The following is a 24,132-nucleotide window of genomic DNA, read 5'->3' on the forward strand; positions in this document are numbered from 1 at the left end:
ACGAAGGTATACCTAAGCTCTGCGCAAGGTGGGCCGAAGTCGGGCCGAAGTGTCCAGCAGCCGACGTCTCTACCGATACTCACGATCCGACAATTATCATTATATCTATATACATCTATTCTCACTCGTCTCTCTAAGAGTTGTAAACAGAGTACTCGCAAGCCTCAGGCTTCGCCTCCTTGACAGCCCTAGCATTCAACTCAACACATCCCTCACTACCAGCTGGCTTAGGGTTGCCAGCGAGCCAGACCTCCCAACCGCTCAACTCTTCACCCTTAGCCGGGGGGCAAGCCTGGAATGCGGTAACGACGCCATTGCCGTTATCAAAGACGAGGTCGCTGGTCTCAGTAATCTTGAAGGGACCGCGCTCCTGGTTGCGGCCGATGCCGGCAGCGTCGCCGGTTGTGTATTGGATTTGTCCCTGGCCCATGCTGGAGCGGTCGACGAACATTTGCTGGGTTTGGAAGTTGTCGGGGGTGTCGCCGGTGTAGAGGAAGAGGAGGCCTTGGCCGTTGAGGACGAATGAGGCGTGGTCGCGGGGGAGTCGGGTGGTGCAGTTTGCGCTCTGGAAATCCGCGCCGATGAGGAGGTTGTTGTTCTTGGCTTGGAAGGGCGCGCATTCGATCTCGTTGGCGACCTTGGGGAGGGCTACTAGCTTGAAGACGTCGCCGGCGACGGCAGCTTCAGAGATGGGGGGCAGGTTGCAGTCCTTTGCGGATGCGAGGGCCATGGTGACGCCGGCGATAGTGGCGGTGGTGTACTTCATCTTGACGTGTGTATTGGGTGGGTTGGTAGGTGGATTGAAAGCGAAGGTTGGATGTCGTAGTAGATTGTTTTTGGTGACTTGTGAGGCAACGCGTCTTACTTCTTATACGTCTTCCACCCTCGTATGTGGGTCCATTGAAAACTCCATCATCCTATAAGGGTGGTCCATCTCGGCGCCAATGTATACTGTAATTCCCGCAACATCGTGAGCTCATACGACCGAGAATACGAGGCTTCGTCACCCCAGCAAAGGCGAATAGCGCCACACCCGTCATAAGGATTAATTACCTGCGACCCTATAAACACGAGATATAAGCTTTACCGGCTTAGGCAATCGCTGCGGCGATGATGCATCGCTGGTGGAAGCTGCAGGAAAGGAACCCATACTCGGAAGAATATTTGCAGGGGGACGACTCGTAGCCGTGGAATTAGGTTGCGATCGCCAATACACGGACCGGAACATTGACATCACCGGCGCAGGGCGGACAAAAATAGAGTGTGGAGTTACCGTCGCTGCCGGTATTACGGTGTAGAACAACACCAAGTCAGTCGGTGTGCTGCTCACCGTTTATTCTGCGAGGATGTAGCTGTGTGTCAGATGTGATCAGCCTTTCAGTAGGACGATCAGAGACGGTTTACCTGATCATGTGCTGGATTACAGTAGTGCTAGCGCAGACTCGGGATACCGAGCTGCCCGGGGCAATGCCCGCTTTCCTGATGCAACACCAAAACTTCAACACGCGATAACTCTATCAATATGAGCTTAATCGAGGCTGCGCTTGCAGCTATAGAATCGCTAAAGCCTAGAAAAAAGCTTGTATATACTCAAATTGCAGCAAAGTATAGTGTTGATCGCAGAACGCTCGCGCGCAGACACCAAGGCGCTACAATCTCACGAGACGCCCAAGCTCAAAACCTACAAGCGCTCCACCCCCAGCAAGAGAAGGAGCTCGTACGCTATATAGAGCGCCTTACAAGGCAAGGCCTACCTCCCTCACGGCCTATGATACGACGCTTTGCTTCAGATATCACGAAGAAAGAGCTAGGAAAAGGCTGGGTTGATCACTTTATCCAGCGCCACGACGTCCATCTCATCTCACGCTGGGTGACTAGGATCGATCGCTCACGCCACCAGGCTGACTCTATATCAAAGTAAAGCCTCTACTTCGAGCTTCTACGCAGTAAGCTCAGCTAATACGATCTTAAGCCTCACAATATATACAATATGGATGAGAAGGGCTGTATGCTAGGAATACTTACTCGCTTAAAGCGGGTGTTCAGCAGGAGGCTATATAAGGAGGGGAAGATCAAGGCTCACATCCAGGATAGTAATCAGGAGTGGATAACCCTGTTGGCCTGTATATACGCTAATGGATCAGCCCTTGCGCCTGCCCTAATATATTAATCAGCCTTAGGCTCAATACAAGACACCTAGCTGCAGGCTCTAAGACCTAAGGATCAAGTATATATATCCTCCTCACCTTCTAGCTAGACGAACAACGATATAGGACTATCCTAGCTCAAACAAGTGTTTGATCGATTTACGAAGGAGAAGGCAGGGCGAAGCTATCGATTACTCATCCTTAATGACCATAGATCTCATCTCACGATGGATTTTATCGAGTACTGCGATCGGAATAGAATCCTCCTTACAGTATACCCTCCTCATTCAACTCACACGCTCTAGCCGCTTAACGTCGTCATGTTTAAGCCATTCTCAACAGCCTACTCAAATGTCAGATGTGGGAGGACCAAGCAGACATAAGGGAGAAGGTTGTTGTATTAAGTGAGTAACAGAGAGCGACTATATACATAAGTAGCGAGCTGAGTAAGCACGCACTGGTGGGTCATGTGAGTACGTCATTCACAGTGTACTTAGTGCACAAGGTGCCAGGTCTGACATCAAACCAGGTAGCTGCGTTCATGGAGAGGTGCCAAGGGCTCACATCTATGAGCAAGAGGGACTTCTATCCTATGTTTATGGCTGCCTGGGAGATCTCATTCAAGGAGGAGACTATACTCAAGGCTTTTAAGGCAACTAGCCTCTCACCTCTCAACCCAGAGGTGATACTTAAACGATTCAATCAGCCAGCTCAATCCAGCCATTCAAGTGATAGCGACTCCTTAGCCTTAAGCGCCTTAGACTAGCGGAAAACTAAGCGCCTTCTACGCTAGGTAGTAGGTGATAAAAGTGATCCACGAGCTCAAAAGCTCAGCCGAGCCTTCTACTCTATCTCAGTGTAACGGGCTAGAGCCCAGATGCTATGGTGATCCTCGGTGGAACCTTCGGAGCTTCCTCGGCACTTTAGATGCTTCGAGAAGCTACGTGAACAACAAGCCAAACGTATATAGATATCGTTGCACTGCAGATAGCTTTCTTCTTCATCGAATACAATCCTGTTACCAGGCATCGGCATACTTTGCGCAGCCCCTTACACTCAGTTCAAAAAACACTAATTAAACACAAGGCTTAAGGCCTTATGCAGGCTCTTATTAATGAGAGGCAGCGTAGAAAGCGAGGCAAGGCTCTCCCTCTAGAGGCAGGCGAGGACTATCACGGTGGGGCTGTATTCTGGTCTCCAAGGAAAGTGAAGGAGGCACGTGATCGCCAGCTCCAACAAGGGCTTAAAGAAGAGCGACTACAACACCAGAAAGCTAAGGCAGCTCGCCTACGTAAAGTAAAGAAGCAGGAGAAGCTTCAGGCAGCTTAACAGAAGCGTGCAGTAAGGGCAGCAGCTTAAATAATAAGGCAGGAGGAGAAGGCTCGTAAGGCTGCTGATCGAGCCTCACGACAGGCAGCCCGTAAGGCTCAACAACGACTCTAACAAGCTCAAAAAACTACTTAAAGAGGCAAAGGGAGGCGCCTTAAGATAGCCACTAAGGCAGGTTTAAAAAATAGAGCAGCTGCGCAGCCTCAGGGTAGTGGTGAGGCCTCGGGTGCTGCAGCAGGCCCACCACCATCTCAATCACGACACGGCCGGGCGATCAAGCTCCCCGCAAAATATAGATAGCTATATATATTAATTAATACCTCTAGAACTCAACTCTAAAAAATATTACGATAGTAGCGATCGTACGTGGCTCAGTAGCCTCAAATCAAGCTATTGTTTTAGTGTTGGTGAGCGGGCATTGCCCCGGGCAGCTTAGTAAGGAAGCCTATTATTATTATAATTATTCTATTAGAGTCCTTTTTCAGTCAGAGACTATGTAGGACTTTGGCCGAAGGCCGTTCTATCTTGGTTTTTCTAATTTACATGGTTTTCTGGTATGGTTCGCTAATATAGTTTTTAGCTTTTCTACAAAAGATAGTTTGTATCTGTTTGTTGCCAGGTGCTAAAGAGCAGTTTGATGAGTAGAAAGAGGTGTAGCAGCGGGCTCTTGTGGCAAAGGAGAGGGTTGTGGTTTTTAGTTTTATACAATGTCTCTCTGTAGGTCTTCTGGTGGCTGTCCTAAGTACCATTTTCTTATTCCTATTCTAGTGCTGGTGATAAAAGCTAGGGTTGCTTCTATACCTGTACTAGTGTCGAGTAGTAGCGATAGTGTAACTGGGCGATGTTTGATTGTTTGTAGTAGCGTTTTCCGTTGGTCTTTGTATAGGTGGCAATAAAGTAGTAGGTGTTCTGGCGTTTAAGTATTTTGGCAGGTGCAAAGATTAAAGTCTCATTTCTTAACTCTCTTTAGGTAGGAGTTGAAGTATCCGTGTCCTAGCTTAAGAGAGTAGAAGGCGCTAGAAATTACTCTTTTAAGGAAGCCTAAGATACGAAGAGCGAGACCCCAAAAAAACAGAACACAGAATAACAACAATCAATCACGATCAATAACGATCAACACTATTCATCTTTACACGATCTGATTAGACCCGCTGATCTGACACTGTGAATTGTTACCTAGAAGGGGTATGCCCCGATAAGGAAAGACAAGCGTAGTCTTCACATTGCAGAACGCGCTGCTAGAGGCAAAGTAATGTCAATCCAAGCGTGCCGGCACGCACGGTGTAACGGGACACTCTTTCTTTCGGGCGCTCGAAATGCTCTCACCACGTCTATAAATCGACAGGTCTAGCATGTATCTATCACGCAGGTCTCGTTCTCCTAGCACATTAGCCTCCGACGCCGAAAAGCGTATTGTTAGCTATGCTATCACCCGCTCTGTTAGTGCTGTTAACTTACTCTCCTTTAACACTCCCCTATTCGTTCGCGACAGTACATATCTATAGAGAGATTAGTGGTGTTGGAAGGCCTTGTACGATCGTACGGTGAATAACAGTAGCTAAGGTAATCTTGTGTATTGGTATTCTGGTGTATGATGATTCTACGAATGTGGGGGCTACGAAGGTATACATAGCGTTGGGTCCGAGTTGGGCCGAAGTAGGATCGAGGCGGTACATTGGGCCTTATTAGGCGACACACCGTGTGTATGCCGACAAGTGGGCTATTATTATTATTATTATTATATTTCCATTAGAGTCCTGTATCAGTCGGTGACTATGTAGGACTTTGGCTAAGCCGTTCTATGTATGTTGTTCAATATGAAGTTTCTATAACATGATCCATGGGCGAGCGGCGCACACGGGCGAGCGGCGCACCCCACCAACTTTTGCAACTTTAAAGCGATGCATCTCAACAACGCGATAATATTATTGCTAGATATTAATACAGTAGATTACTCTATATTAATAGTATCAGTCTTGCATGTGCGCGAGTTGTGCCCAGTCTCCTTGCACCTAGTGCAGCGCCTTTGAGCCCGCTGGCTAAGGCCTGATCGCGCTCCTCCTTGACGCTCTTCATGAGCAATCTGCTGGTCAGCCTCATTTTGAGCCAGTATATCCTCTCCAGCTCCCTTTGTGAGTACTCCATGCTTCTGTATACGCCTTTTAGAGCGCCGCCTACGCTCTGAGGCTGCGCTGTTGGCCTTCTCAAGACTAGAGATCCGATCGCGCATCAGCTCAGCAGAGAGCATCATCACCTCGGCGCCCTTCTTTAGCTGGTCAATCGCCATAATAATTGAAGCTGGTGATGAGCTCTTGTGCTGGCGCACGCGCTCACGTATTAGGCTTGACTGAGCCTCAAGCTCACGTACGTTGCTCGGCGTTTGAGCTACCCAGGGAGCCTCTGGCAGAGCTGCTGGAGGAGTAGGTGTACGCAGTTGTACATCTACCTTTGATAGAACAGCCTCTGGTTGTAGAGGAACAAGGCCTGCGCCGCGGAAGGCTGAGCAGATATTGGCTGGCGTGAACGCTTGATCAAATGCTGCCTTGAACGCTGGCAGAAACTCTAGCTTGGTGATGTGGTTGATGTGGTTGCGCATGAGGCTCTCCACCTCACGGCTGTACGCGCGCTTTAATAGCGAGAAGCAGCCAACATCAAGTGGCTAGAGTAGGTGAGATGAGTAAGGAGGCATACAGAGCGTATAGATATTGTTCTCCTTGCAGAGCTCCTAGAACTCTAGAGATTGGTGGCTCTTATAGCTATTAATAATAAGCAGGCGACGCGCGTCTATACTACGAGCCTGCGTGTGAGCGTTGAAGTGCTTTAGCCACTTAACTCTAAGCTCATTATTCGTCTAGCTATTGTCGCTGACTGCGATCGCCTAGTCGCGTGGGATCTTAGCTTCCTCATACTAGGCTAATAGGTGGTACTAGCCAGCGAAGATGAGGAACGGTAGGACTAACCAGCCGGCTGCGTTGATCGCAGCGATCAACGTTACCTACTCACAATTGCCTAGCTAGATAGCCTTTAGCCTGCTTCTCCTTTCTAACGCTGTTACAATAAGCTAAGTTATAATCTTGCCTATTATAAAGCTAGCTTTATTAAAGTTGTAGACGTCCTTATCGCAGATGCCGTACTTCGCCTTTGTCTCTTCTATAAGCTTAAACCACCTCTTTATTAATGTTGCATCCTCACAAAGAGCTCTCTGCCTATCGTACGCTTGGTTGAAACACGTCCGAAGACTGTCTGTACGCTTAACAAAGGTAGATGGCCAGTTGACTCCAACCTGCTCTCCACCACGCGCAGCCAGCAGCTTATCAGCCATATCACGTACAGCTGTGTAGGTAGGCGCAAATCCACGCAGATCTAGCTGAAGTATATAGCTGATAATCACCTCCTCTTCTCTCTGGGTAAGCTTCCTTGAGTTGGGCGGGCAATCGCGTCGGGCAGGTATACCAGCGCGTCGGCGGCGGAGCGTTGTTTCGGCTACGTTGTAGACTACTGCAGCAGTACGGGTACCTTGGATCTGGTGCGCATTAATAGATGAGATAGCAAGCTGAATATCTGCTTCATTTGATAGTAATTGAGTAGCGCTGCGTTGAGCCATTGTAGATTAAGATCAGTAAGGTGAGTAAAGTTGGTGGGGTGCGCCGCTCGCCCGTGTGCGCCGCTCGCCCATGGATCATGTTAGGTCTTGTACAATTTGGAGGATAGTTGCGTAGTCCAATTTCCGAGCTAGTCTTCCATTGGCGCGGGTGCTAAAGAGCAGTGTGGTGAACAGAAAGAGATGTAACAGCGAGCTCTTTGCGAAAAGAAATATTGTTTGTAGTTTTATACAGTGTCTGTCTGTTGTTTTGTGTAGGCGTCTGTATATAGGGATCTACAAGAGAGAGAATAGATCTATACAGCTGTTGCCTGGTCGATGTTTTGCTCGTGCGTGTGCTAGTGAAAGCAGGTGCTGGAGCGGTTCGGTATATGGGGTCGGTATATCGAGTCGGTTTAGGGCGTTCGGTAGAGAGGGTATTTGGTGTAGGCGTCTGTATATAGGGATCTACAAGACAGAATAGATCTATACAGCTATTACCTAGTCGATGTTTTGGGCGTTTTGGTGTAGGCGTCTGTATACAGGAATCTATTATAACCTAACAATAATAGACCTATACAGCTATTGCCTAGTCGATGTTTTGCTCGTGCGTGTGCTAGTGAAAGCAGGTGCTAGAGCGGTTCGGTATATGGGGTCGGTATATCGAGTCGGTTTAGGTTGTTCGGTGGAGAGGGCTTTTGGTGTAGGCGTCTGTATATAGGGATCTACAAGAGAGATAATAGATCTATACATCTAGTGCCTGGTCGGTGTTTTGCTCGTGAGTGTGCTGGTGACAGCAGGTGCTGGAGCGGTTCGGTATATGGGGTCGGTATATCGAGTTGGTTTAGGGCGTTCGGGTATAGGTAGCATCTAGATATATAGGCCTATTACTTTGCAGCAATAGAGATATATACCTAAGGAAGAGCCGTTGCTCTGTCGGTTTCGTAGAGGGTGCCTTCGATCGAACATCTAAAATCAGTTGGCGCACGGGCCATTTGCAGAGATTTCTCTCAACTAAGGCCAGGTAACAACTCTGTCAAAGTTGCAGCGGCCAGCGCGCCCGCCACAACGCCTGCACGCAAAAGCAGACGTTGGAAACTGATTCTAGGAAGGCATTTCAATGGAATTGAGATGAAAAAAGGGTAATCCAGGACCTTTTTGTCATCTCGAAAAGTTGGTGTTCGATGAGAGAGAGATTAGTGGGCTAGAAAAGAAGCTGAGATAGTAAAGACCAAGTCTGTATGGTTAAAAGGTCGATTTAGGGTAAGGAGTGACATCCCAGCAGTTTCTCCGCGCAGACGGCAAGATCATCAAGACGCGGTTGACAGGCCGTGCGCTTTTAGTGGCGCTTGGCATACAGTAGCTTGCAGTAGCGTGCTGAGAGATCTAGGTGCCGCGCTGCGTACTGTGTGTGAACGGTCTGTAGGTACTGTATTCCAGCTACCTAGTCCAGATGCTATTTACAGTCGAGATGAAGAGAAGAAGAAGAAAGTGGGCGGCCATCCAGCTTTTGTTTGGGATGACGCACGGTCCGCGTGCTGCTGAGGCAAGGTGAGGGACAGAAGGGAAGGAAGCGACTAGGCCAGCAGCCTAGTCATGTGACCTCGGGCTCAGCCCGTTACACTGTGGCTGAGAACTGCGAAAGCTCATTGCCTCACACAGCTCTTATTCCCGACTTGCAGGCAGCTGTCCTTCCAGGCATACACGTGCGCGTTGCAGCCAGCTACCCTCCAGGTCCGCTCCTTACATAGATCTATTATTATTATTATTATTGTTGAGAATACAGTCCGTAAGTGACTTGGTGGTATCAAGCGGAGGAGTAGTCACATGATTGGTGACACGTGCAGGTGGGTCCTAGCGGGGAGCTTGGACGCAGCTGCACGCAACACGGATCTACGAACGTGTGAATAGCTCCTTAGTCAATACAATACGAGTCGTACCACCACTACCGTTGTGCCTTAGAGAGCGCTCTATTAGGTAGTCATACTACTACTAATAGTGCCAGCTTTTCAATAATTAAGTTAATTATAGCGATTGCAAAGACGGCGGGAACAGCGAGGATATTAAGGGCAGTAAGGGTAGCAAGGACAGCGCAAGCAGCGAGGACAACGAGGACAGCGAGGACAGTGAAAGTAGGAGAGTAGCAGTAGCAATAGCAGTAGCCGGAGGTGTATATAAGGTGTAGGAGGTAAGAGGTAGAAGTAAGGATATTATAAGCAGCAAGGATAGCAGGGGCAGAAGCGGCAACAGGTGCAGGGGTAGTAGGAGTAGTAATAAGAATATTAAGAGCAGTGCAAGTTATAAGGACAGGGGACAAAGTAAGGACAGCAGAGATAGTAAGAGTATCAGGAGCAGGGAGAGCAGAAGCCGTAGGATTAATAGCGAAGATATTAAGAGCAGCAAGGAAATCGAAAGCAGCGAGGGTAGTAGGAGCAGCGACAAGATGAGGCGTAGCGGCCGCCGAAACCGCAGTTACCGCAGGTGGAGGAGGCGTAGGAGGTAAGGGGCAGAAGAGAGCAGTAGAGACAGCGGGAAGAGCGGGGAAAGCGAGAGCAGCAAGAAGGACGGGGATAGTAGAGATAGAGGAAGTGGGGAGAGCAGAAGCAGTAATAGGGAGGATTGCGGAATGGGGAGGAGTAAGAGCGGCAGGAGTAAGAGTAGCAAGAGCAGGAGGTAGAAGTAAGAGGGGTAGGAGCAGGAGCAGTAAGAATAGCAGGAGCAGTAAGAATAGTAGGTGTAGCAAGGGTAGGAGCCGCAGTGGCGATAGTGTAGAAGCGGCAGTAAACACAGGTGTATTCGTAGCGGTAGGAATAATAACGAGCATGTTGAGAGCAGCAAGGACGGCAGGAACAGCGGGAGTTGCAATAGTAGAACTGGAACGGGTAATTAAATGGACAGTAAGAGTGATAGTAGCGATAGAAGGAAAGGTTACAAGAATAGCAGGGGTAGAGGTGGTAGAAGCGAGAGTAATTGTAATTAAGGCAAAGATAGTAGTAGTAAGAGTATTGAGTACAGTGAGAGTACGGTAAGAGCAAAAGTTCAAAGAAGAGTTATTTATGTTAAAAATAAGCATGCGGGTATAAAGCAAAGAAAGAAAGATTAGAAAAGAGAGAGTATAAAGTCGGTGAGATTAATAATAGATAGATAAGGTAAGTAAAACCGGTATAGTTTGTAGTATATATTAGATTGTGTTTGAGAAAGAAATAAATCATTAAATCAAGTCGGATTCGAGGATTAGGATTGTAGTAGAAGACAGAGCAAGTTGTTAGGAATAGATTAATGAGAAGATAGAAGAGATTAGAATCAAATAATAGTAAAAAGAGATAGTTATTAGAAAAAAATAAAGAGAAAAAAGAAACCCGATAAGATTTAAGGGGAGTATAGTAGAGGGAATAGACGATGAGTAGAAGAAGAAAGAGAGAGAAAGATAAGGAAGTTTATAGAGAAGGACACAAGAAGCAATCGATAAAGAAAAGAAGGAGAAGTAAAGAAAATAGAAAGAGAAGTAAAGATAAATATAGAGCAGGGTAAAGAGAGAGATTAGCAAGAATAGTAGTAGTAATAAGGATAAGGATAGAGTTGAGGTAGAGTACAATAAGGCATAGTTAGTATTTAAGCAATAGTAGTAAGACGACGCCGGCGGTGTTAGACGTTTATACAGTAGGTACAGTTTAAGTTTGCCGACGTAGAATCGTGATAGAGGTACATAGGGTAGTAGATAATGCGATGCAGTATATAGACGGCGGTAGGCGAAGGATAGAGCCGACACAAGGTACAAGAGTATTAGAGAATTAAGAGGCAATAGGCAAAGGAGATAGTTAAAGAATTATTTAGGTAGTGTTTAGTATAGCGAGTGGTAGGAGGTATGCATATAAGTAATAAGGAGATGATTAATATAAAGGTAATTAGATAGCAGATATAAAAGATTGTTAGTTTAGAGGGTATTTATAGCAGGATTGTTAGGATAAGTATAGGGAAGCAAGAATAGGGTTAAGTGATAAAAGGGAGTAAATCATATTAAGAATAAGAAGAGATGGAAACAGATAGAGAAGAAAGGAAAAGAGGAAAGGAAAGAAGAGAGGGGAAGGATGGATGTGGTGGAGAGGAGAGATAAGGAGGGGCAGGGAGGGTTAGAGCAGCATGAGCAGGAGCGACAAGGGGAGTGGCGGAGGTGAATATAGCAGCGGCAACAGGAGTTTAGGGGGGTAAAGTAGTAAGGTAGGGAACATGCAAAGGGGCGGGTAATGGGCGAAGCGGGAAAAATATAGGGAGATATTAGTAAGGGGAGAGGGGAAGTGTAAAAAAAGCGATTAAGATTTTTTAGGAGCAGATTCAGTTTAAGGATTATAAGGGGTGTTTTTAGTAGGGGGTAGGGTAGGAGAGGAATTGTTAGGGGCGGTATTAGAAGGTAAGAGATGTAAATTAACAGTATAAAGGAGTATTTAGGGGGGGTTAATAGTGGCAGAGTTTGGGTAGACGGAGGTAGGAAAGTGTTAGGGGGCGGGGTTAAAGGGGAGAAGAGGATTTACAGTGGATAAGACAGGGTTAGGGTTTAAGAATAAAGAGAGGGTTAGGGTTCAAGGATGAAGAGAGTGTTAGGGTTCACGAATAAAGAGAGGATTAGGGTTGGAGAAAAAAGAGAGCGATAGGTAAGAAATAAATAGAAGAATGAAAATGTTTATAAGGAAGGAGATAAAGAAGGATTATATTGCAATTAGGATAGTAGGAGAAAATAGATAGGGAATATGCGAAGGGGCGGGTGATTGGCAAAGCGAGGACAAAATAGGGAGATGTTAGTAACGGGAGAGGGGAAGTATAAAAGAAACGGTTAAGATTATGTTAGAGCAGATTTAGTATAAGGGTTATTCGTTGCGTTTTTATTAGGGGGTTAGGCAGGATAAATGTAAGGGGTAGGAGAGGAATTGTTAGGGGCAGTATTGGATGGTAAGAGACGCAAATTGATAGTATAACAGAGTATTAATAGAGGGGTTAATAGGGGAAGAGGTAGGGTAGAGAGAGATAGAAGAGTTAGGGAGCAAGGTTATGGTGTGTAGAGTTGTTAGGAAAGAAGGGAATGTTAGAGATAGTAGAAAGCAATTTTTTAGCGGGAGGGTTATATTAGATTATAGGGTTGATAGCGGAGTTTAGGTAATCAAAAATATAGATAGTAGGATGGATAGTAGCAGCAGAGATATTTTACACACGCATAATGATTAATTGTTGATAAAGAGGGATTTTTAGAAAGGTGTAAAATTGTAACGAAAAATTCCGATTTAAAACAAAAGAATACGTAGAGAATAAAGATGAAGATAATTCAAGATTTTACAATGTAGAGTAGTAAGTAGAATTAAGAAATAAAGTATAAGATACAATTAAGAAAGCGAGATTAAAAGAGGAAGAAGAAAGTAAGAGTAAAAGAAGAGGAAGGTAAATAAGAGTGAAAGAAGAAGAAGAGAATTAGAACAAGGGAGGGGTGTAGAGTTAAAAAGCAAAGAAGTGAGATTAAACAAGATTAATTATGAAAAAGTGTTGGTTGGCTTTGCACTAAGTGCGTAAAGGGAAATAACGATAACTAGGAATGCATTCTGTTCGGTGGTTCTAATTGATATCTACGAACATAGGTGCTACGAAGGTATACCTAATGTCAGATATAATGAGATATTGCACAAAAGTGATGGATGTTGATGATTGTCTGTATTGTGTTCTGTCTATCGTGTGTCCGCGCTTGTGGCCCTCTTGAGGGGCGCACTGACCCTCTCTACGCTGATTGGTTGCTGCCAACGTCGAGTAACCCTGCTATCTGACACACCCCCTCAGCTTGGAAGCCCTGATTGCAAGCTGCATAAACTGGTTAATCGATCCTACATATAGAGGCCTTCCAGATGCTCCTGCAACTTCTCAAGCTCAGCTTCTTTCAACGGGGATTCTTTGCGTTTAACAAGTCCCAACTGATCAAGGAAACTGGCCCATTTATTGGCTGGCAGTGACTTGGTGAATCCGTCTGCGATCATGTTGTCAGACGGAACATATTCTACCTTGATCGTCTTTCGGGTAACTTCTTGTCGTAGCCAATGATTGTGTATGTCAACGTGCCGAAGCTTTGTTTGCAATTTGGCAACGTCTTCATTTACTAGACGGATTGTCTGGGTATTGTCGCACTTGATTGTGATAATTGGATTGCTTAGGTTTACCTGAAGCTCCTTCAACAACCGCGACGTAAAGATTGCCTCCTTAGCAACTTGTGATAGGGCAAGCAGCTCTGCTTCTGTTGTTGATGTTGTCACAGTATCTTGCTTACTTGCTCTCCAAGCGATGAGTCCTCCGAACAGCTTAATTGCGTATCCTTGCGAGCTTTTCCTGTCTAGTGTGTTGTCTGCAAATGATGCGTCACTTGCTACCTCAAGGCCATCGCCTCTACCGAGTTCGAGGGCTAGGGATTCTGTTTTCTTGAGGTACAGGAGCACACGGTCTGCAGCGTCCTGGTGTTCTGTACTTGGATTGACTAGGAAGCGAGCAAGTCGTGATGTTGCAAAGGCTATGTCGGGTCTTGTTGTGACTGCAGCGAATAGAAGCGAGCCAATCTTGCGCTGGTAGCGGTTGATCTCGGACGGCTCTGCTAGGTCACTCCTGGGTCTGAGTTCCATGCCTGACATCGGCGTGTCATGTCTGATGTCTTGTCGGCTTGCTAGTTGGCTGATTTTGTCTGCGTATGCGGCTTGAGATAGCTGTATGGTCTTCTGCTTGCGATCACGAATGACCTCTACGCCGAGAAACCACTGTAAGTTGTCTCCTCCCGTACAAGCGTATTTTTCTTGGATCTGGTTGATGGCCTTCATTGCCTCTGATTCTTGCTTTGAATGGTACGCAACGATGATGTCGTCCACATAGAAGAAGATGATAACTCCGTCTTTGATCATGCAGCATGGCTCCTGTGGTATTTGTTGAAACCCTATCGAAGCAAGAGTTGCAGTGAATTCTTTCTGCCACAGTAATGGTGAGATCCGGAGCCCATATAGTGCCTTTTGCACTTTAAGTAGAGTGCCAGGCTTCTGATATCCTTTTGGCATCCTCATGTATATTTCTCTGTCGATTGTAGCATGCACAAAAGCATTAGTGACGTCGTATTGCTTTAGCTCAAGATCGTATTTGGCGGCGATTGCCATGAGCATTCTGAATGAGCGTCCTGCCAATGTTGCTGCGTATGTGTCTTGGGAGGTGATGTTGCGTTGTTGGTCTCCCCTTACCACCAATCTTGCCTTGCATTTGATGAGGCGGTGATGCTTGTCGAGTTTGTAGGTGTATACCCACATACAGTCTAGGATCTGGTGCCCTGCTCGTTTGACTGGTGATGCTTGGACCTCAGTCCATGACTTCATTTGTTGGTGACTCCGAAGGTGTGTCTTTTCTGCTTCCTTGAACATGTCGTATAGTGGATGGTCTTCCAGCTTTGAGTATGCTGTTGGGAGTGGCGGTAGCTGGTTACGATAGGGCTTGATTCCCTTAGATAGCAGTCTCTTCACCTGAGCCTTGTCGATTGGCTTTCCTTCGTGTTGACCAATGTGTCCTGATTCGGTGCCGGCCATGAATGCGGCTGCCCATGGACTGGTCATTGATGTTGATTGGTTGGACATGTTCGTCATATCCTCGTTGTTCACCTCTCCTTGAACTAGCAAGGCCACAGGTGGAGGAGTTGGTGGCGGGGTTAGATATGCCTCTACCACCTTCCTTCCTTGGTGGTATCTGGTTTTCTGAGTGCGCGGGCTCTCTTCCTGCGTCGTATCGTCCTCGTAGAACGTCTCGGTTTCTGCTTGTTGGCTCTGAGTACCTGGGAGTTCGACTGTTCTCACCCAAGTTGCGATTTCCTCTAGGGTGTTGTGCATGAGATTGTCCATCAGGTCCTCAGTCTTGCCGTTGAAGATTGTTTCTTCGTTAAACACTACGTCGCGAGTGCTGATTACCTTTGCCATGGATGGGATCCAGATGCGGTAGATGTTTGTTGACTGATATCCCACAAGATACCCAATCCAGGCTTTTGGGTCCAGCCGTTGCAGCCTTGACTTTCCTTGGTGGGTATCGTCTGTCATTGCAAAGGCTTTGCACCCATATGCTCTTAGATGAGCTTGGTTTGGTCTTCGGGGTCCGGTGACTATGCCATTTGTGGCAGCTGCGCGCGTGAAGAATATTTCGTAAGGCGATTTCCACTTGTTTGGATAATTTGGCGTTCGATTGTATAGGTATACCGCCGCTCTGGTTATCTCTGGCCAGAGTTCCCATGGAAGATTCGCATCTAGTCGAATTGCGCGTGCCTTTTCTTTTATCACACCCCCTGAGCGTTCGGCTCCTCCGTTCTGCGCTTGTGTGTCTGGAGCGGAAGGCTCGAGTCTGATTGATAGGGACGTGCACCATTTCTCGACTTCTTGCTTAACTGTGATGATCTCGTTGTCTGTTTCAATGACCTTGACCGTAATGTTGAACTGTTTCTTCATAAATTGGATAAAGAGGGCTAATAGGCGAATAATAGAGCGTGCTGGCCTATTGTCTTTGAAGTAGAAATCCCAAACGTATCGGGAGTTTCGGCAAGTTATTAGCATCTGACTCTTTTCCTTAGTGAAGCTGTCTGCCTCGTACTCATAGAAGTCGATTGCAATTCTTTCTCCAGGACCTTCATCATTTAGTCTTAGCGCCCTTCTTATTTGGCGCTTCGACTTTGATCTGCCGCAAGCGTCACATTGTACTGTGGTGATTCCTTTGATCCTCACCCCCTCAGATTGCTGTATGAGGTGTTCAATAGCGGATGGCCCTGGATGTCCTAGTCGTTTATGCCATAGCATAGCTGTCGCCCTTTGTGGTGATCGCTTGGTTCGATTCATACGCACATGGAAGGCTGAGTCGAATAGAGTGGTGTCTTCGATAATCCATTGCCCATGGCGTTCCGATAGGATAGCAATGATTGTTCCATCCCATCGTCGCAGGCTTGTTGGATCTTCCCGATTGTCCCACCATATTCCTTGTCGTCGGAGTAGCCTGAATGATACTAGGCTGCAGAGGAAGTCTGGACACCACGCAACGTTGACTATGTGCAGGGCTTGTTTGTCCTGAGATCCCTCTGTTGTCAATGTGACAGCTCCGTATCCTCGTATCCAGACTTTGGAACTGCCGGCCCAGATGTAGTCCCCTGGCGTCGACGGGCGTACGTCTTCAATTCTTGAGAGGTCGTTGCAGATGTGCGTAGTCGAGCCGGAATCCAGGATGAAGGCATCCTTTAATGGATATCCTTGTTGGCTTGCGCTGAATGCCGCTTTCATCGTGCCCTCATCAATTCTTGAGATTTCGCGTCCATCTAGTCATTCAATGACTGCGTCCGGTGTTTGTGATGTCTTGATATGAGGTGTAATCGATCGTGACGTTGTCGAGAATCGAGGTCGTTTAGTCTCTAGGGACATTTCCTGCATCGTTCTCTGTAAGTTGGTGTCATTTTCAAGTTTGTACTGTACTAATCTTGCGATGCCTCGATTTGGCTTGAACCATTCAGGTGCCTTGGCTTTGTTCACATAGTAGCAGTCAGATATCTCATGACGCTGTTCACAGGCAGGACATATGTCTCCAGCTTTCGCTGAATTCCTCTCCGGGATCTGCTTGGTTCTGGTACTTTGACCATCCATCTTGCGTTTGTTTGATTGCCTAGGGTTTCCCCGGCCTTGGTTGGATGGCGCTCTTAATTCCACACTAGAGGCGTCCCTCAGTGTGTCCGAGTCGGGTTCACCGCTCGCCGCGTATGAGTCTCCTACCGCGAAGGCGCTCTTTGGCTTCCCTCTTGATGGATAATGAAGACTCATATATTCACGGAAGAGTTTCATCATCCTTTTCCTATTCATGGCTTTCTTATCGTACCCTGGCCCTTGGAACCCTGCGGTCCAGGTTGATGCCATTTTAGATACGGAGCCTAGGAAGTCGTCTATTACGGCTTGTGTTTGCATAGCCTCGGCCACCTCAAGGGTTTCAGCTCGAGTTGCAGCCTGATCGTATTCATTTAGTCACGTCTCCCAGTTTGTGGTTGAACGCATTGGCTTGAGTGCGGCTTGGTATCTCTCTCGTGCTCGCGCTCTCTCCTCGTCTTCATCCACTCCAACTGTGTCTTAGAGGGCGGTTATCCAGTCGCGCAGCGTGCCGTTCTCGGTGCAGCAGCTAAGTTGTAAATGGGGTGTTACGGTTGTAAGGATGTGTTCGACCATCTTTGAGATTTTGTTGCTTTCTTCTTGATAGTCCCTCTCCCGTATTTTGTATAACTCAAGGCGCAGCTTATAGTCGTCGCGATCCTCCTTATACGCTTCTTGTCCTTTCTCTAAGAGTTCTGACACTCGCGTTGGTATAGTGGGGATTCGTGAGGTTGTTGTCGACATTTCTGTAGTGTCTTGTGCTGATCCTCGCGTGTTGCCTCTAGCGTTTCGGGTGGTATGCGATAAGGCAGCTGAGGGGCTACTTGACGGTTCATACTGCGAAATGTCTGGGGGTAGCGGAGCCTCCGGTTGGATGCGCTGGAGTCGCACTCCTTCGGGGTCCAACAGTGGCCAAATGCCTTGCGACTGGCATTTCAGCTTAAGTTGGCGGTACCAAGGGATCCAGTTGCTTGAGTCGGTGAGGATGACCGTCGCGTCCCGTTGGGTCTGGATTGTTGCCATTTTCGTGGTTTTATCGCTCGTTATTGAGGCAGTGAGACTCTTAATTGTCAGATATAATGAGATATTGCACAAAAGTGATGGATGTTGATGATTGTCTGTATTGTGTTCTGTCTATCGTGTGTCCGCGCTTGTGGCCCTCTTGAGGGGCGCACTGACCCTCTCTACGCTGATTGGTTGCTGCCAACGTCGAGTAACCCTGCTATCTGACACCTAAGCTCTTGCGCAAGGTGGGCCGAAGTCGGGCCGAAGTGTCCAGCAGCCGACGTCTCTACCGATACTCACGATCCGACAAAAAGTTTAAAATAAAGGAATAGAAGAAGAAATTAGAGTGGTAAATAAGGATTTACAGCAAGAGCGGCGAGGAATGCAAGGGCGGTAAAGATAGGGGGAAGAGCAACGAAGGCGAGAGCAGTAAGATGGCAGGTAGTATTAGCAGAGTTGCTATCAGTCAGTTCAGTCAGTCCGGAGCTCTCTGGACTGACTGAACTGACGTCCTGAGGTCACTGAACTGGACTGGACTGACTGCCAAGACTTTTCAATTAAACTAAAACTGACTGACTGAACTGACGTCGCCGCGGCCTGCGGACTGACTGGACTGACTGAACTGAGTTACCTGACGTCGAACTGAGATAAATGCTCCTGTACTTTTGAGATTTCTTCCTCTGATAGTGTGCGCGCTAGCCCAGAAGCTGAGGTAGTTGTTGGCTGTATACCAAGCCTCTTCCAGCTCTTCAAGCTCTGCAAAGCTGAAATAAGCTCTGGCTTCATATGGAGTCTCCGGGTGCCTAACATGTCGCCAAGCTCGCTGAAAGTCCGCTCACAGTCTGCCGCTGCTGCTGGTATTGTTAGGACGTCAATAGCGAACTTTGAGAGTATAGGGAACTGCCCAGCAACTGACTCCCAGTATAGAAGCGGATTAAGAGACAGCCAATCCTCCTCAGCTAACGCTGGTTGCCGCTTCCATATCTCATACTCATCCTCAGCAAGGCTTGCCTCTAACTGCCGTGTGCTTTGCTCAATTGACGACTGTAGAAAAGCTGATCGCGACGTTGAAATCCCTAGCCGGGGCTTCTTACGCGGCGGCGTTACAGTGTGAGCTGAAGTGGCTGCAGAGTCCTTCCGCCCCTGCCACATACGCAGGAATGCCCGGTGGTTATTGTCAAGCCAGCCGTCGCGATAGTGGACACCGTCACGGGCAGTGACATGGGTGTCAGGCACCTTCCAGAGTGCTGAGAGGTGGTGTTTGTAGTGCGGGTGTAGTATTGTAGCAGTGTAGTAGACAGGCGCGTTATCGAATTTTGCGTAGTACTTAGCAAGCTTACAATGTGCAAGGTTAACGTTTGTAATAAGATGATCTTCAGGCGCATCTAGATCTTCGTAATTTACATCCTTAAGGCGGTCTTTGAGAGCCTTAAGCTGGTTAAGAAGCTACTCAAACGTTACTAGAACTTCCTATATAGCGCCGTGTCGGCCGTGTCGGCCGCGACCTTTAAGTAGCCGTGTAGCTTCGGCAAATGGCTCAAGGAGTCGAATGTATTCTGTTATTGTCGCCTAGTCCTTGCCGCTTAGACCCCCTTCGCGTATATATAACCGTGGCTGGGCAGCAGGGAGCTGCTCACGATTCTTCCGGCGTCGTGAGGTTGCTGTTGCAGCACTATGCTCCTCAAGTTTACACTCAATATAGCCATCGATAGGGCCGTGTAGCTCAGCTGCACGGACAAACGTGTTGAAATAGCTATTCCAGCGTGTCTTAACAGGCTTCACAAGCTGCCGGATGTGGGGTGTAACACCTAGAGACTCTGCCTCCTCGCACTGTAGGCGCTCTAGTAGTTGTCGAGTTTGAGGCGTACAGATAGACGCAATCACGTCAAAGAGGACGCCAACAGGACCGTATTTGCGCCACTCATCCATGTACTTCTCCTCTTCCTCAAGGTGTGCGGCTTCATTCTCGTACGCGCTACGGTCTTTGCCCCAAATTACTAATTGTGCGCTTAGGTTGAGTATATGCAGAGATGTCAACAAGCAAGTCAAGCTGGCTTGATTCTTATCGATTGCAGATCACAGACCATTCTCTGGGACGTGCCACTGTGCACGAGCCTCTATATTGTCTGTGATCTGCAATCGATAAGAATCAAGCCAGCTTGACTTGCTTGTTGACATCTCTGAGTATATGGCAGCAGCACCGCAGCCGCCGCTCGCTTGCGATAAAGCCAAACTCCTCTGCTAAGGACTCAACTGCAGTATCATTGTTACTTGCGTTGTCAAGCACAAAGTACCCAACCCTCGCGTTGTCAACGCCAAATAGCCGAAGTATTGTTGTTGCTGCAGCGGCAATATTATTGCCAGTGTGCGCCCCGTGTAGCTCAGGCAACCCAAGCAGGTGGTCAACTAGCTTGCCCTCGCTGTTAAGGTAATGTACGCAGAGGCCAGTAAAAGCATACTGCCCACCAGTTGAAGTCCAGTTGTCGAATGACACGTGTATAAGTAGACTCCGCAACAATCAATTCAATCCGGTCACTCTCCTAGACCCACTTACCTATCTAGGTAGGGCTTAAACTCCTATAGGTAACTACTAGGCTTAAAGCGGTAATCAATCAATCCAATCTGAACCTTCTAGGACCCACTTAATTGATTGTTGCGGACTGTGTGTATAAGCGACCGGGCTTCGCGAAGGTAGTTGGCAACAGCTAGTATGTATGTATTGTACTCAGTAATAATATGCACAGTCCGCAACAATCAATTAAGTGGGTCCTAGAAGGTTCAGATTGGATTGATTGATTACCGCTTTAAGCCTAGTAGTTACCTATAGGAGTTTAAGCCCTACCTAGATAGGTAAGTGGGTCTAGGAGAGTGACCGGATTGAATTGATTGTTGCGGAGTCTAATAATATGATCGTGGAGCGTTTAGTGGCTACGCCAAAGGAGAGCTTCGGCTAGCGGGCTCACGGCCGCAATCATGGCTCGAAACTGCGGCGTTTCTATTACGCGAAGGCTCTGGTTGTCCGCGACTACCCAGTCCTTCAGCGCGTCCTGAAATCGAGAGGTTGAAAAGCTTGCTGCTATCTCGTTTGCTACCTCTTGCGATACTTCTATCCCTTTAGACCTCATAATATATACTTGGGACTTTGCGAGCGCGCCCATAATATTGCCCTCCCGGCTAGCAATTGGTACAGGTCCGTTAGGTCCGTGTGAGTGTCCAGGCTTGTTGCTTGAGAGGTGTCGGCCGGCGTTTGTAGTGCTGTCAGCCTCGTAGCCAGTGATCGGAATGGTCTGGTCTGACTTGGTCTTGGTCTGGTCTAGACCGCCAAGACTTGGTCTGGTCTGGCGATTTTTTGAGACCGTGGTCGGACCGGTCTAGATGATCGGACCGGTCCGGCTATAAATAGGTCCACGTGACTAGATCTTAGACTAATCTAGCCAGAAAATTTAGCACAATATGAGTCATTAAGATCAAGGTAAGTCTTCTACTTACATAGAACAATCAAGTCCTTAACAACCTACTTATATACTATTGTTATGGAGCCTTCAACACCAACCTCACCGTCCCCATCGAATATTATAAGACTAGATTTAACGTCTCTTACTCCATCTCCTATCCCCACGTCATCACCCACCCCTATACTATCACCCACTCCTATTCAATATCACGAATCTCCAGATGAGTTCGTGCAGGGCGGTATCACGTACGTGAAACGTGCAATAATTGCAAGGAAGGATTTCCGTCAAGGTACATCACACATCTGGAAGTACGGACTCCAATACATTCGAGATAGCGATAAGAAAGAGGTGTATTACTGCCATGAGTGCAGGGTTGGGAAGAGCAAGCAAGAGTTGTTTGTCATCAATGGCACTTCTAGGATCCGGAATCACCTGGAACAGAAGCACCAGATTGATCCCCAGAGTGGCATCAAGCGAAAGGGTTCTGTACGGAAGTCTATAATCGACCAGCAAAAGGATGGGGCTGCTTCCAGCATCTTTTTCTGGAAGGAGTCAGTAGAGAAGTTTAAAGAGCTTCTAATTCGTTGGATTGTGTACTGCCATATCGCCTTCTTTCAATTAGAGAACCAGTACTTTCGTGAACTACTCCTCTTTTTAAATCCGGCACTACTCAACCACCTCCCGAAGGCTGCGAAGACTATCCGAAGCTGGGTAATGAATGCATTCATATCGAAGAAGCAACAGCTTAGGGAGGACCTACACCATTCACGGAGTAGGATCTCTATCTCCTTTGATCTCTGGACTTCACCAAACCCTTACGCTATCCTAGGCGTCGTCGCTATGTGGATTGATACTACCGGCATGCGACGTGTTACCGCTTTAGGTATGCGACGTATATACGGCGAACATACTGGAGAGAATCTTGGATCGGTGGTCCTTGAATTGCTGGAAGAATACGACATTAGCGGAGATCAGATTGGATACTTTATGCTGGATAATGCCTCGGCAAATGATACCGCTGTTGAGTTTATACTCAAGGATCTCTGCCCATGGATGAAGTCAAAACAACGTCGTCATCGCCGGCTGCGTTGCTTGGGCCATGTCATCAACCTCTGTTGCCAGGCGTTCCTTATCAGAGATGTCAACAAGCAAGTCAAGCTGGCTTGATTCTTATCGATTGCAGATCACAGACAATATAGAGGCTCGTGCACAGTGGCACGTCCCAGAGAATGGTCTGTGATCTGCAATCGATAAGAATCAAGCCAGCTTGACTTGCTTGTTGACATCTCTGTTCCTTATGGGGCGAAACTGTGAGAAGTATCTTGCGAAGCTGGAGAAGCATCATCAACGTGGCGACTATACGAAGGTGGAAGAGCTCTGGAAGAAGTTCGGATGTTTGGGTCGTCTTCACAACCTGGTGCGATACATCAGGCTTACTCCACAACGGCGTGAGGAGTTTGCTACAATTATTATCGGCGGAGATCTTTCGCAATTCGACGGGCTTGAGCTTATCCAGAACAACTCGACCCGCTGGAACTCATGGTTTTATTCGATTACACGTGCATTAAATGTTCGAGAACGTTTAGAGCTCTTCTCGGCTCGTCATGTACCTGGAAAGGGCTCCGTAGGGATCGCGAACTTTAAGCTTGATGGACAGCACTGGTTTGAGCTTGAAAAGATTGAACTCGCTCTCAAAGACTTCTATGCTGCAACTTTGCTTTCTGAAGGTAAGAAGACGTCACTTGCGGACTGGTTTTCAACTTTGGACTGCCTTCTCCGGGAGATAAGCGAGACGAAGGATCACTACCACGACATCCACACTGAGGACGATAACAACTTTACATGGAAGTACCTTCAAGGCTGCGCTGATGCTGCTTGGTTAAAGTGCGTTGAGTACTATAACAATCAGCAGCTGAATTGGCAAAATCGATTCCCTGAAGATACTGACCTTCCACCGGCATATTATGCGGCTCAAATCCTTGATCCATATCGCAAGTGGGGATGGTTCAGGCAAGAGTGGGTTCTTCATGGCGACGAAGAGAAGAAGAGGTGGTTTGAAAACGCACAATTAGCGGTGAAGCATCTCTGGGAGACAGAGTATAAGGGAAGGTACCCTGTCGAGATGCTGCCACCACCAGCCAGGAAGGAGAGAGATCCTGACCCAGCATTTGATCGCCAGCGGGAACATAAGCGCATTCGAATAGACGCTCCAGTTTCTACAACTGATTTGTATGAACAATACATCTCTACTGACCGGCTTCATAACGAAGAGGCAGGTTGCAATGAGGCTATTGCGTACTGGCTATCTCGCTACGACTCCCAACGAGATCTCGCTCGCTTCGCTCTAGACATGTTTGCGATCTCGCCTATGTCGGATGAATGCGAACGTCTTTTTAGTAGCGCGAAGCTTACTATCGTCGATCGCCGTGGTAGGCTGAAGGCAGATATTATAGAAGCGTGCGAGTGTCTCCGGGCCTGGTATGGAAAGCCCCAAGCTGAGGGGAACAGCGATATCGAGGATAGTGAGAACGAAGACGACTAGATTGACAGTCAGTAGTAAAACACATTTCCTCGGCTTCCTTCTTTGCTTCAGCCTCATTCTTGGCGGTCTTGTTGGTCGGACCGGTCTGGTCGGACCGGTCCTTATGTAAGCACCTGGTCTGGTCTGGTCTGTACCCTCAGACCAGACCAGACCAGACCATTCCGATCACTGGGTAGCAGTACCACCGGCAGTGCAACCACGCAGGAGAGGCCGCCCTCCAGGGTCAAAGAACAAGCGGAAGGCGCACGCGTACATCACCAAGAAGGAGCAGGACGATCTTGAGCTAGCTATCAAGCTACGTAACGATGGAGTGATCACAACCTCAGGCGCCCCCTTTGAAGCGTCTGATGACCAAGAGATCAGCGACCTCGTAGGTCGTGGAGTCTTTAAATTTGAGCAATACGACGAGAGGCTACAC

At 47.6% G+C, this 24,132-nt stretch overlaps 12 protein-coding genes across 12 annotated transcripts; 4 read left to right on the forward strand and 8 right to left on the reverse strand.

The window, feature by feature from the left end:
- Nucleotides 1–133: 133 nt before the first annotated feature.
- Nucleotides 134–766, reverse strand: PtrM4_099500 (DUF566 multi-domain protein; the record flags this gene model as incomplete). The annotated part of the gene is made up of 1 exon (XM_066107322.1): nt 134–766. One exon carries the CDS (start codon nt 764–766, stop codon nt 134–136), a length of 633 nt encoding a protein of 210 aa, XP_065962990.1.
- Nucleotides 767–1,522: 756 nt separating this feature from the next.
- On the forward strand, nt 1,523–1,921 carry PtrM4_099510 (uncharacterized protein; the record flags this gene model as incomplete). Its single annotated transcript, XM_066107323.1, has 1 exon — nt 1,523–1,921. One exon carries the CDS (start codon nt 1,523–1,525, stop codon nt 1,919–1,921), a length of 399 nt encoding a protein of 132 aa, XP_065962991.1.
- Nucleotides 1,922–2,688: 767 nt separating this feature from the next.
- Nucleotides 2,689–3,476, forward strand: PtrM4_099520 (uncharacterized protein; the record flags this gene model as incomplete). The annotated part of the gene is made up of 2 exons (XM_066107324.1): nt 2,689–2,829; nt 3,252–3,476. 2 exons carry the CDS (start codon nt 2,689–2,691, stop codon nt 3,474–3,476), a joined length of 366 nt encoding a protein of 121 aa, XP_065962992.1.
- A 1,951-nt stretch (nt 3,477–5,427) lies between these two features.
- PtrM4_099530 (uncharacterized protein) lies at nt 5,428–6,072 on the reverse strand (the record flags this gene model as incomplete). Its single annotated transcript, XM_066107325.1, has 1 exon — nt 5,428–6,072. The coding sequence occupies one exon, from the start codon at nt 6,070–6,072 to the stop codon at nt 5,428–5,430; it is 645 nt and encodes a 214-aa protein (XP_065962993.1).
- A 465-nt stretch (nt 6,073–6,537) lies between these two features.
- On the reverse strand, nt 6,538–7,080 carry PtrM4_099540 (uncharacterized protein; the record flags this gene model as incomplete). Its single annotated transcript, XM_066107326.1, has 1 exon — nt 6,538–7,080. One exon carries the CDS (start codon nt 7,078–7,080, stop codon nt 6,538–6,540), a length of 543 nt encoding a protein of 180 aa, XP_065962994.1.
- A 1,965-nt stretch (nt 7,081–9,045) lies between these two features.
- Nucleotides 9,046–9,880, reverse strand: PtrM4_099550 (uncharacterized protein; the record flags this gene model as incomplete). Its single annotated transcript, XM_066107327.1, has 2 exons — nt 9,046–9,048; nt 9,305–9,880. 2 exons carry the CDS (start codon nt 9,878–9,880, stop codon nt 9,046–9,048), a joined length of 579 nt encoding a protein of 192 aa, XP_065962995.1.
- A 3,037-nt stretch (nt 9,881–12,917) lies between these two features.
- Nucleotides 12,918–16,361, reverse strand: PtrM4_099560 (uncharacterized protein; the record flags this gene model as incomplete). Its single annotated transcript, XM_066107328.1, has 1 exon — nt 12,918–16,361. The coding sequence occupies one exon, from the start codon at nt 16,359–16,361 to the stop codon at nt 12,918–12,920; it is 3,444 nt and encodes a 1,147-aa protein (XP_065962996.1).
- Nucleotides 16,362–16,400: 39 nt separating this feature from the next.
- Nucleotides 16,401–16,985, reverse strand: PtrM4_099570 (uncharacterized protein; the record flags this gene model as incomplete). The annotated part of the gene is made up of 1 exon (XM_066107329.1): nt 16,401–16,985. The coding sequence occupies one exon, from the start codon at nt 16,983–16,985 to the stop codon at nt 16,401–16,403; it is 585 nt and encodes a 194-aa protein (XP_065962997.1).
- Nucleotides 16,986–17,192: 207 nt separating this feature from the next.
- On the reverse strand, nt 17,193–17,735 carry PtrM4_099580 (uncharacterized protein; the record flags this gene model as incomplete). Its single annotated transcript, XM_066107330.1, has 1 exon — nt 17,193–17,735. One exon carries the CDS (start codon nt 17,733–17,735, stop codon nt 17,193–17,195), a length of 543 nt encoding a protein of 180 aa, XP_065962998.1.
- Nucleotides 17,736–18,344: 609 nt separating this feature from the next.
- PtrM4_099590 (uncharacterized protein) lies at nt 18,345–19,895 on the reverse strand (the record flags this gene model as incomplete). Its single annotated transcript, XM_066107331.1, has 3 exons — nt 18,345–19,135; nt 19,355–19,714; nt 19,802–19,895. 3 exons carry the CDS (start codon nt 19,893–19,895, stop codon nt 18,345–18,347), a joined length of 1,245 nt encoding a protein of 414 aa, XP_065962999.1.
- A 1,355-nt stretch (nt 19,896–21,250) lies between these two features.
- PtrM4_099600 (uncharacterized protein) lies at nt 21,251–22,339 on the forward strand (the record flags this gene model as incomplete). Its single annotated transcript, XM_066107332.1, has 1 exon — nt 21,251–22,339. The coding sequence occupies one exon, from the start codon at nt 21,251–21,253 to the stop codon at nt 22,337–22,339; it is 1,089 nt and encodes a 362-aa protein (XP_065963000.1).
- A 130-nt stretch (nt 22,340–22,469) lies between these two features.
- Nucleotides 22,470–23,714, forward strand: PtrM4_099610 (uncharacterized protein; the record flags this gene model as incomplete). Its single annotated transcript, XM_066107333.1, has 1 exon — nt 22,470–23,714. One exon carries the CDS (start codon nt 22,470–22,472, stop codon nt 23,712–23,714), a length of 1,245 nt encoding a protein of 414 aa, XP_065963001.1.
- Nucleotides 23,715–24,132: the final 418 nt, after the last annotated feature.

The sequence above is a fragment of the Pyrenophora tritici-repentis genome, chromosome 4, assembly GCF_003171515.1.
Source record: "Pyrenophora tritici-repentis strain M4 chromosome 4, whole genome shotgun sequence".
In the NCBI taxonomy this organism is placed as follows: domain Eukaryota; kingdom Fungi; phylum Ascomycota; class Dothideomycetes; order Pleosporales; family Pleosporaceae; genus Pyrenophora; species Pyrenophora tritici-repentis.